At 39.3% G+C, this 10,929-nt stretch overlaps 3 protein-coding genes across 7 annotated transcripts in view; 2 read left to right on the forward strand and 1 right to left on the reverse strand.

Moving 5' to 3' along the window:
- The first annotated feature begins 48 nt into the window (after nt 1-48).
- LOC105564453 (UPF0553 protein v1g230591-like) lies at nt 49-961 on the forward strand. The gene is made up of 2 exons (XM_012016826.1): nt 49-191; nt 702-961. The coding sequence occupies exons 1-2, from the start codon at nt 69-71 to the stop codon at nt 957-959; spliced, it is 381 nt and encodes a 126-aa protein (XP_011872216.1). The 5' UTR covers nt 49-68; the 3' UTR covers nt 960-961.
- Nucleotides 185-10,727, reverse strand: LOC105564452 (fibrous sheath-interacting protein 2). 3 transcript variants are annotated; one of them, XM_012016824.1, is made up of 7 exons: nt 10,149-10,727; nt 9,206-9,319; nt 2,602-3,081; nt 2,082-2,429; nt 1,736-1,872; nt 1,505-1,608; nt 185-1,436 (listed from the first exon to the last, which is right to left on the reverse strand). In XM_012016824.1, exons 3-7 carry the CDS (start codon nt 3,003-3,005, stop codon nt 1,413-1,415), a joined length of 1,017 nt encoding a protein of 338 aa, XP_011872214.1. In that variant the 5' UTR covers nt 3,006-3,081; nt 9,206-9,319; nt 10,149-10,727; the 3' UTR covers nt 185-1,412. The 3 variants fall into 3 exon arrangements, with proteins under 3 accessions (XP_011872214.1, XP_011872215.1, XP_011872213.1); XM_012016825.1 differs by having other exon boundaries at nt 10,136-10,727; XM_012016823.1 differs by lacking the exons at nt 9,206-9,319; nt 10,149-10,727 and adding an exon at nt 3,562-4,094.
- LOC105564450 (uncharacterized MFS-type transporter C09D4.1) overlaps nt 5,057-10,929 on the forward strand; it is a 62,988-nt gene continuing 57,115 nt past the window's right edge. Inside the window, exons 1-3 of one of the 3 annotated variants that reach the window (XM_012016806.1) lie at nt 5,057-5,221; nt 5,372-5,482; nt 8,339-8,467. In XM_012016806.1, the coding sequence (XP_011872196.1) occupies nt 5,072-5,221; nt 5,372-5,482; nt 8,339-8,467 (390 nt within the window). In that variant the 5' untranslated portion in view covers nt 5,057-5,071. Of the gene's footprint in view, nt 5,222-5,371; nt 5,483-5,916; nt 6,118-8,338; nt 8,468-10,929 lie in introns of those variants that run through there. The other 2 variants (XM_012016814.1, XM_012016810.1) reach the window with 2 other exon arrangements.

The raw sequence follows: 10,929 nt of genomic DNA on the forward strand, positions 1-10,929 counted from the left end.
GCGAGACTCTTGTCGAGATGATCGCAGTCGTAAACCTTTTGTCGAGGTGACCACAGTAATTTGAAACAATGGCCGAATCAGACTCTAACGTTATAAATCAACAGGACAAAAATGCTACGATGTCTTATATCGTCTGCAACGCACAAAACGTATCCATCAGCATGAAAGGCATACAACAGTTAACGCTTGAGGTTTTTTATTTTCTTTGAAAATTTGATTTTACTAATCCGCAATATTTTTACTGTACTTATATTCACAAATCTTGAAACAAGGGTAAACAAAAATTTAAAGGTTTATATTATAAGTCAGACACACGAGGTTCCGGAATTCAATTCATGATGTAATCATTTCTATAATCTAAAATTTCAAGAAACGAATTATTGATTATGAATGAAGTTTTCTATATCGAACGAAAACTGAGGATTGTTAATTCTTTCTTTCTCTGTCAATTATTTAATACATAGTGTACCTATACATTTCGATATCAATATATTTAGCAAAAATCTAGTTCTTTTTTGAATTTATGATTCGAAATAAGTACTGCGAAAGAGCTTGCCGATTTCATTTCACTGTTCATTGCCATTTAAATATACGATATTTCGAAGTATTTAAGTCATTTTATGAATAAAATTTCTCTTTTCGTTAAAATTTCGCAAGTGTTCATCAAAGTACATTACTAAATAAGATCTCTGTTGGCATAGGTGATGACTTATATGTTGCACAATATCACAATCGACAATATCGGCGAGATAGGATTTAAATACGCACGATTGTCGTCCGAATTTCACCCCACACAGAACGATTGCAGGGCGGTGGACTGGCTATTCGTGCTAAACACGTTGAATTTTGCACTCTGGCCCAAAAAGAATGAACCGGAATGGAGTGTTAACGGACTAACTGGCTACATGGCGTTGTGCGCTGCCATTAAAAGAGCTATTGACGTGAATACATTTACTTAGCTTTATGTGACATTTCTAAAACACTATACTAATTATTCATTGTTCCTTACAGTGTAACTTGTCCATGCTTGTCTTCTAATATTGACTTTATTAGCAACATAACATTAATTTTTTCCTTGGCACAGGTTTCATCAGTAGTATTCATCTTAACACTTTTTAACTTTTTGTTTAACGCCCTGTCCCGTATATTTTGTTGTTGTAATAACTTGTATAATTTGCTTCGATTTGTGTATTACATCCTGGCGTTTGCCACTTGCAACTATTCTAAATGATAATTTTTATTACAGTTTGAAGCATTGATATACGAGTACACACAATAAAACTACATGTAAATTAAAAGTATCAACTTTTTATATTGCTTATGATTTTTATATTGTTTATTATATTTTATATTTTGTTTCCTCCGCTTTATGAATTTTGACAAAAGCTTGCCTGATTTTCGCGAGTTACTTCTTACTTCATCTTCGTGTGTCCTTCCTACGACAAGAAAATATTTAATGTAAGCTACATTTGTTCTTATTTTAAATCTTTTATTATGCAGTTACCAAATCGCTTTTAAAGTATTTCTTGCAGCAAATGAGTGTCCTTCCGCCTGGTAAGTATCTTTTCATGTAACATCTTGTAAACAGCTTCGCATTATCCAACAGTTCTGCGCGAAATTATATTATGGATAATAAAATAAAATCTTTCGATTTCTCCACGAGTGTACAAACAATAATTTATAACTGAGAAGTCCATAATTGCAGAACGTGTTGTCTATCAAACTTTTCTCATACCTTTCATTTTTGCGGTTTCTTTATTTATTTTCTTGTTGTAATCCTCTATAAATTTTTGACGATGGGTTTCCACACGTTCTAGTAATATTTTTTGTTTTGCAATATCATTTTCTTGGAACTGCTGCTTTTTCTTCCATCTGAAATTCGCCAATGTAAGATTTTTCTTACTAGATGACTGAAGTAAGGTCGAAACGTTGTAACGAACTCAATAAAATTTGCCAGTTGGGTTGACAATAAGCTCACTGTTTAATTTTTAATTATCACTGGCGACTATAAGTGACATTTTTCGCACGTAATTGTTAACAGAATGATATTGTTAACAGAATGGGCCCTTAAATATATGTACCTTTCTTCCATTTCTTTCTGTTTCCGTTGTTCGATATCCAGTAATAGCTTCTCCTTAGCTTTCTTTTGCGTTTTGCCCTTCTTCTTCCAATCCACCAGCGTGTCGATTACTTTACTTCGGGCGATTTCCGTCGCAAGTTTGCATTTCTGCCGACTCAGTTCGGTCCGTTCTTCACGCTTAATGTTTATCAGTCTTCGTTCTTCTTGCCTGACGAGCCTTAACAGTTTCAATCTTCGTATCGATCTGTACGCTCGCTCTTTTAACTTCTGGTTTCTCACTTTCTCCTGTAGCAACCGTTGCTGCACGAGACGCTGCCTCTCGCTGGCCCATTTCTCCCTTTCTATCAATCTGAAATCATAAGAAAAAAATCTGTCAATAACAACATATATGTGTACAGAAGTAAAGGATATTACAAACAAAAAAGTTTAGGGTGAAGACGTCTCTTCCTTGGCTCGAAGAGAAATCTCTAAATTTTTTAAATAAAAAATATTTCTTTGTCATAAACAATTGCGAATTATACCTTTCCACCTCTTTGCGCGCCTGGTCCTCGGCGAAACGTAATGCTGCCCTCTCGACGAAGAGACGGTCTCTCCTTCTCATCTCTCTCTTTATACGATCAGCATGCACCTGCCTCAGGTACTTTCTATAATCGTTGTAATCGCGCAGTGAACACTTCACGTCCATATCATCCGTGATTAGATCGGCTTTCAGTAGACACTTCAGATTAATTGGTCTGGAGAAGAACTCGACCAGATGCTCGTCGTGCAGGGGTTCATAAGGGAATTTGGTCTCGTGGCAGTAAGGGTCGCTCAGATTGAACTCTAATTTCGGCCCCCACAATTTCTTTCCTACTTTGCGTCGCGTGAAGCTGTAAGCGCCCTTCGGTCCAGGTATCATAGGTATCTTATGTTCCAAAGGCATCATTTTCCATCCCGGTAAACCGAACCTGGGCACAGCACCCTTTGGCTTGGGAACCGTCTCGGCGAATCGTTCTAAATCCCTGTTTCAATTAATAATTCTCAACTCTCAAATCCATTATCTCATATATATTTTACACATTTCTATATTATGTTTTATACTTTTATAAATTACATATATTGTTTTGCATACGAAAAGTGGCTACTATTGGTCGATAAGTACTTAATATTTAATCCGAAAAGTTTGATAAATTTTACTATAATGCCATTTGAAGGCAATAAAATTGGAAGAGATGAGCCAGTCACTTAATGTTAGTACTTTTAAATTTGTATAACAATCTGATCTTGACGTTAAGAAGTTCGTAGAGTTTGCTTTGAATTAATCTATTAATGTTTGAAAATTTCTATCAATTCCAAATTGTAAATTTAAGATATATACGACTTGACACTTGTATTTGAAATATTAATAAGAAAATAGCGATAAATCATAAATAAAAGATATCTTATATTTGATTACATAGGTTAAATCTCGCACATATTACATATAGAGAAATAATACATACGTGATTCTTTTAATTCCGATCATAATGTCCGTTTATTTATGTACGAGATGAAGATTCACATCGTAAATTTAGAACATATTAATTTTATATTTTCACAGCATATTTAAATAATGCACAAAATTATATATGTATACTTATTGCAATATGTCGCGCACGTATGCAAATTCTGTCTTGTGTCTTCGTTCACTTGTTTGACAATGTAAACCGTTAAAAAATTATAGTGTTTTCCGTGCCATTATTTGTTATACGTTAATTATTAAAATTTTTAGATATAGTTTGTAATGTCTGTAATGTAAAATATTTATGCAATTAGTAATTGATTTTTTAAATATGTACATATTTATTTATCGGTTTACGTGTGTATTATTTATCTGTATTTGTATGCTTAATTTTATTAATTAAAAACGGTACATTAGTACGATGCGCGATTATAGCTACGTAAACGATAATACATACAGTAAACGTCTGGATAATCACTTGTTACATTACATTATTAGTTTTTTTAATTCTGTCTAAACGCGACTGTAATTTTTCATTTTTTGAGTTACTTTTTAAAAAATACTTAAAAAAAATGTTAGTAGGTATCTGCTAAAGCTTGACGTATGATAAACGCGCGCGGTCCTAGCTACGCTTATACTTGACGCGAGACTACCGTGTCTCGTGATATGAACATCATTTCTATGCTTAATTACTATATAATTATGTTATAACATATATAGGTAATGTATTCGTAAAATTTCTCACTTGTGTTGTGTTCTTGTATGATTAAAGTTTTATTTTAATAAAATGTTTTTGCAACTGGAAAAAGCGTACATGTTAAGAGTAACTTGCGAACACAATGTTTGAAGATAAATTATATGGCGTGAGAGTGACACATGTATACAACGCAAATACCGGACTTCCTCTAACCAAGAATCCTTTGTTATCACGTCGTGTTTATTTTCTATCACAGTTTTCTAAGTTTCACGAGCGGTTGAAATAATTCTAGTCAAAAGTTTAGAATAATATTATGAAACGTTATGGAGGCGTCTTTCTCTTCTGCAATTCCATGTTCTACGGAGGAAATTATTGCAAAAAAAAAACAAGAAATGTGATCATTGACGAAGATGGTGTGAAGAATTTAGCGAAGGAGGTTTGTTTTCCTGTATCGTTTTCCTAAAATTTCTAGCAACATGCGATTATTTGATAATTTATTCGTGATTCTTCGAAGAAAACGAACGAACGTGCGTGCGCGAGAGAGAGAGAGAGAGAGAGAGAGAGAGAGAGAGAGAGAGAGAGAGCTCTTCTACGATCGTTGCGATATGTTTCTCTCTCGCTCGCAGGAATTTGACGAACTCTTATGGCCGGTCTCTGATTAAGGCCTTCACACATAAAATTCCGTAAGGACGTAAAACGTAAGCATAAGAAAATCGACCAATCACAGTCGAGAACGTAAGGCAATGACGCAAGCAGTAGCAAATCCAACCTGTTGATTTTCTTACGCTTACGTTTTACGTCCTTACGGAATTTTATGTATGAAGGCCTTTACGGGGTCTCTGGGGCCCGTGAAGTTGGCCGCACACAAGCCTTTTCGCCACTGTGGCTGCGCTCTGCACCTCATCGCGTTCGTGCTTTATTTCAAGTGTCGCGCGGAAATCGAGCGGTTTCCGTAATTTCGTACGTATGTACCTGTGCCTCCTGCAGCGCGTCACGCGGGCGAGTAATGTCGCGAGTGGCGTGCGAGACGCGCGGCAAAGTCGCGCGCGCCTGTACTCCGGCGATTAATCGTAACCGCGCGGCTTCGTTGTAACCTACAACTTGTCCGTTTCAGCGCAACGGACATGGCGCGAGCGAAAGAGCAGCCGTGAAATCATCGCGACGGGGCGGCAAGAGAGGAGGAGGAGGAGGAGGAGACCAGGGAGATGACCGCAACGATCGCGAGGTAAGCCCCGTAACGCTCTCTTCCGCCGTGGAGATAATTCTCCTCGTTTACGAAACGCAAATAGCGAGAAAAAAAGGATACGACAGGGGGACAAAAGCGCTCGCGGAGATTTCGCGTTCGTCGCGAGAAGGGAGGGAAGAGACCAGCGGCGCGCGTCTCTCTCGCGCCGAGCTCTTCCCGCGTCTTCTCATCCCTTCGTCCTCCCCCCCCGCCCTCCGCCCTCCGCCCACCGCCCACCGCCCCAACGTCGTCGAGCGCGGGTCCGTCCGGTTCCGAGTGCGGAAGGTGTAGCACGGCGGCGCGGCGCGGCGCGCGAAACGGAAATCGGATTGCCGCGGGGCGCGGGGGAGAAAGCGGAAGGAAGTGCACGGCGTTCGAGGGTGGCGGGTGCGCATCGTCGCGGTGGTGTCCGACGGCCGCGCGAACGGCGGATTCGGGGTGGCAGCGGCGCGAACGGGACGTCATGCCGTCGCGCCGTCGTCCGCTCGTCGCGCGAGAGGACCACCGTTCTCGTCGGCAGGCGAGGCACGACGTGTGACGTGACGCGCGGCGCGTCATGACGGAGGGTGCCCCGCGGGTGCGTCGCGAATAGCGCGCGAGACCGCCTTCGCTCGTCGAGGAGGCCGGCGTTGAACGTAAGCTCCTCTCTCTCTCTCTCTCTGTTACTCGCCCCGAGATACTCCGGGACGATCCGCGACATTTCCGACGCTCGCGCGAATCTCGGGGATATGGAGGTCGGAAAGGGGCAGAAACGCTCAGGGTGGTTTAGGTTAGGTGGAAACGCGCGGCGAAATCGAAAGTCGACCGGAATATTCGAACGCGAGGGATTTCGCCTCTCGCGAGGAAAATTCAACGACGACCCGCTTGCTTTTTCTTCGTGCCGCGGGGACGATCGTGAACGAAGACACGAACACGGGGAAGGGAGACGCGTGGTTTAATACAATCCTTCTGTACCTAATTGTGAAACGAATCTCTTGAAAGATTTCACGGGAAGAATTTTCTGTTTTATACATTTTATCTTCGTGCACGCAGTCTATTTCAGCTACGGATTCGATTTGGATTTGCTGGGATTTAGACGAATAATTAGTTATTATCCGAGAATCAAATCTGTGTGAATTAATTTTTTAATTCAGATCCAAGCTGTCCTACGAGAAACGGGGAGCGGAAAAGTAATTTGTCGAATTGGGTAAAATTCATCTTATTGTTCCTCCTGAATCTGACAATGAGTGTTCTCTCCAACGGAAAACATCGTTTCAGTTAACAGAATCCACAATCTGGGAGATCCTTTCAATCCATTGCTTTCAATCGTTCTCTTCACCGAAATAAAAAAAGTACATTTATAATTGAATTCGCTCTTCTTGTTTCCAAAGAGCTTTGGCATTTATCGTTTTTATTTTCAACGTACGCCCAAAAGAGCAATTTTGTCAAAATATGTTAGACATTAGTTCAGACACAGATCTGAAAATAATTACGTGTACGTGGAGAATTTTCTCTTAAAATTTATCCTGAAAATCGTGTGATCGTGGTACCACATGGCATTCTGAACTTTATGAGAGTTTTTCTGAAATTTTGCCATACATTCTCCTAGTAAAATGTATACTAAGTGGAATTACTAGTGAAATGTACGGTGAAATTTCAACAAACTCATAAAATTTTCTGAAATACCTTCTTCTCCCACGATTACATAATTTTCAGAATAAATTTTAAAGGAATATTCTCTCCGGATAGTCGTCAAAATAATTATAAGCCACTCAAGCGTGATGATAATGTTGCAGAGAGTTTTGATATTCTAGCAATCAGCCTGAGCGTCCAATATGATTGTTTAGAAGGTCCGTCGCAATTATTAAAAAATCTGTGTCTATTTTTTATACACTGAAAAAAAAGATCTGCTAGATTCAACCAGTCTGTCGTCTGTTAGAAAATGGACGAATTCCCTTAGGATTTATCAGATGTGTAGCGAAGTCTAGCAAAAACTATAGTTAGGGCTCGATATTTTATAACCAGAGGTTTACTAGACTTCACTACACATCTGGTAAATCCTAAAGGAATTCTGATTTGTCCATTTTCTAACAGACGACTGGTTGAATCTAACCAGATTTTTTTTCAGTGTATACTTGAGCAAAAATTCCTCTTCCCGCATGAATATGATGCATACAACAGATAAACGATCGTTTTTGCATATAATAATAAGAATATAAAAATTATAATTTTATATGAAAGAAAAGTTATACTTGCGATATTAATAAATTGTGGTTTACTGCATTCTGCGATTAGTTTTCCGCCCAACGTTTTGCAGTTCCGATGCTTTGGATCCAAATTCGCGAATTCGATTCTTCAGATATTAATATCGCGATTGTGCGGATAATTCCAAGTATTAATTGGACAACAATCGTCTTCAGTAATTCGCGCCACGTCACTCGGTTATTTACAGTCGAGTCTCTACGCTTCCGGTTGTATCATTTATTGCAAAACGCTCGGTATATTCGCAAATAAATGTGATATTTACAGTGAGTAATTTTAATGTTTACCTCGCGATTTTAAATGCCAAAGAATCACGAATTAGAAAATATGAATCGCTACGTTAGCGCGAATAATTTAGCTTTCCGTCTAAATTTTCATAGTCAATTAAGAAAAGTGCTGAACGAAACGATTTATTATTTGCAAAACGCTCGGTATATTCGCAAATAAATGTGATATTTACAGTGAGCAATTTTAATGTTCACCTCGCCATTTTAAATGCCGAAGAATTAGAAAATATGAATCGCTACGTTAGCGCGAATAATTTAGCCTTCCGTCTAAATTTTCGTAGTCAATTAAGAAAAGTGCTGAACGAAACGATTTATTTCATTTGCGTAGGTGATGCGCTATATAACAATTGGAATTACGAGAATGGCACTACCTACGATATTTCAAACAAGCTCGTGCGATACACGGCCGCACTTCTGTGGATTCTACGCATCGAGTGCTATCAAAAGGGCCATTAATGTGAGTACCTCCATTTTAAACAACATTTATAAACGACTACAATGTCTCTTATCATCGTATCGGTAAACCTGGCATGTTACGCGATTTAATACATCAATATCGGTTGTTCATTGATTTTGTACGACATGGCGCACTGTCCTTTAATCAAAACCGATACATTAAATGTCTCTCTCTGTCTCCGCTAACATCATTTTCGCACGTGTCGTCGTTTTTCATTTTTCAATTTCTTTTCCTCGCGATATCTATTGGCCGATCCTTGCGTGCTAGTTGTAAACTTTACTCGTCACGATTTATATTTGTAATATACAGAACGCTTTGCAACTATTACTTTTTCGAGAGCGTATTAATTAGATACGAAAGCTCCGAAAGTCTAAGAAAATATCGCAATCCCGATCAAGTTCAAACGATTGCAATTAGTCAACGGAAGTCTCGCAGAAAATTCACACGTTTCAGCCCACCCGGACGAATTTATATCAGATTTCACGATAGCATTCTTAATATTTTTAATACGCCATATACTTTTACGTATGCACTACATTTTTTTTCGAATGCTTCCCGTATTACGCGGCGAATAAAATTACAAATGGAATTTCATCCCGCATTCCGACACGAGGTGTAGATAGTCTAAAGCGGGCTTATTAAATTCGTGACTTTGCCTTACACGCGCGTGTACCGATCTGTCATTTATTGTCCGTCGATCAATCTCGCAACAAAATGATGCAAAATGAAATAACGTACTTGTCTCTCGTTGCTCTGCCGTCAACCGTCGTCGACGATCTTTTACCCCCGGAATCTCTCCTTCCTCCCTTTGTCTGCTCCTACTGTTTCCTGGTGACGCTCGCACAACAATCACTGTAAAATTATATTAAATTACAACTAAATAATAAAGCACGACGACTTCGTGGCGCGTTTCCCGTATTTATCTCACTTTGTTACATCGCGACCGAAGAAACGCGGAAGAAACTTTGTCGTAATCCCGTTACGACAAAGTAACGAAGTAATTAATTGAAAACTACCTAATTGAATTGAAATCACTGACGTACAGTAATTTTCTAGTAATTACTTTTAGCGCTGCGAACGATTGAATGCCGTTATGCAATAGAGAATTAACAACGACATTTTCGTGGGCTTTTTTACTCTACATCGCCAAGTGATCGTGAAAATCTACAGTATATGATACAAAAGTAATTCAATTCTTATCTGTAAAAGACCGTGTAACACTAATGTTCGCACAGAACTTGATTCCTAACATTTCACGAAATTCGTTTTATCGGGAAAGTAAAGTTTCAGAGTTGGTTTTACACTGCCGAACTGCGTCCAATTGAGTCCGGATTTTAACTGACCGAAAACGGCAACTTTAAGTTGTACGCGCAATTTTGTACGCACAAATGTTAGAGAGATTGTTATTTCTTGGCAGCCGATCGATACATAATAATTTTTCGTTATTATTTTACCCGGCGAATCCGGCGATTCGTGTATTCCCTCGCGCTTTTTATCTAAGAACGATAAATATTTAACTTAAACCGACAAAGACTTTTAAGTACGACGTGAGAGAAAGAGAGATTCACCCGAGTTCGATCGTTAAAAAGGTCCATCGCTCGTGGATGTATCGAAACTAATAATTTACATATATAATAATTCCCTTATCGCATTTATACTTCAAATTACATATATGTTGTACTCATCCCGACGAATCGCCGCGGGACGATAAGGTTGATCGCGAAAATCACTTGAACGCGATTGAAAAATAATTCTCGTACGATTGAGATTTTCGTAGAAGATTCGCGAAAACACGCGGAACACCCGCCTCGCTCGGCTGAGCCGCACTGAATGAAACGACACGATAGACTTGTTTTTCACCGGGGTGTTTACGGCGCTACGTCATTTCTCGGAATCCGCCCTCGGTCTAGGTCGCCCGCCGAAACAATAGGTCACGCCGTACGTATCACGCCGTACGCAAAAAACATTTACTCGGCGACAACCGAACGAGTCGGTTAGTGGCCCGCGCCGCTCCGCGTGTCGTATCATTCTCTCTCGAGACGCGCTCGCGACAAGTACGGGGGAGAAAGTGCTCTCTCTACGAATAATCAACGATTCGTATCACTACGCGATCGCTGAATCCTCGCGATTAATTATAATACTTCTTCCTTGCGACAATTACGGACGGTAGTTGCGTCTTTGATCGATGCTCGGACATATCTCGTATCGTCTCGTAATTTCTTGGCTGTTTCTGGATTGAAAACACGAAATAATATACGAAGTATTGAAAGTTTGTATATTTTATTACGGAATTTATAAATGAAAATACACGTCCGACATTAAGGGGATGCTGGAGTCTGTCTGTTTTACCGACAACGCGAAAGTTATGTATGTGTGCGTATATGTATATTACATAAAAAAGAAAGAGAGAGCAATAATACGATACATCTTTCCTTGTCTACCAGATTGCAGCGCCATCTTAT

The sequence above is a fragment of the Vollenhovia emeryi genome, unplaced genomic scaffold, assembly GCF_000949405.1.
Source record: "Vollenhovia emeryi isolate VEMERY1.0 unplaced genomic scaffold, V.emery_V1.0 DF939164.1, whole genome shotgun sequence".
Taxonomy (NCBI): Eukaryota; Metazoa; Arthropoda; class Insecta; order Hymenoptera; family Formicidae; genus Vollenhovia; species Vollenhovia emeryi.

Bases quoted from the DNA above. Each gene is read 5' to 3' on its own strand.
- LOC105564453 (XM_012016826.1), top strand. From the start codon at position 69: ATGGCCGAATCAGACTCTAACGTTATAAATCAACAGGACAAAAATGCT. The intron at 192-701 runs GTTTTTTATTTT...CTGTTGGCATAG, and splicing joins TACAACAGTTAACGCTTGAG to GTGATGACTTATATGTTGCA.
- LOC105564452 (XM_012016823.1), bottom strand. From the start codon at position 3,584: ATGATCGGAATTAAAAGAATCAC. The intron at 3,082-3,561 runs GTATGTATTATT...TAATTGAAACAG, and splicing joins ATCGGAATTAAAAGAATCAC to GGATTTAGAACGATTCGCCG. The intron at 2,430-2,601 runs GTATAATTCGCA...TTATGATTTCAG, and splicing joins GCGCGCAAAGAGGTGGAAAG to ATTGATAGAAAGGGAGAAAT.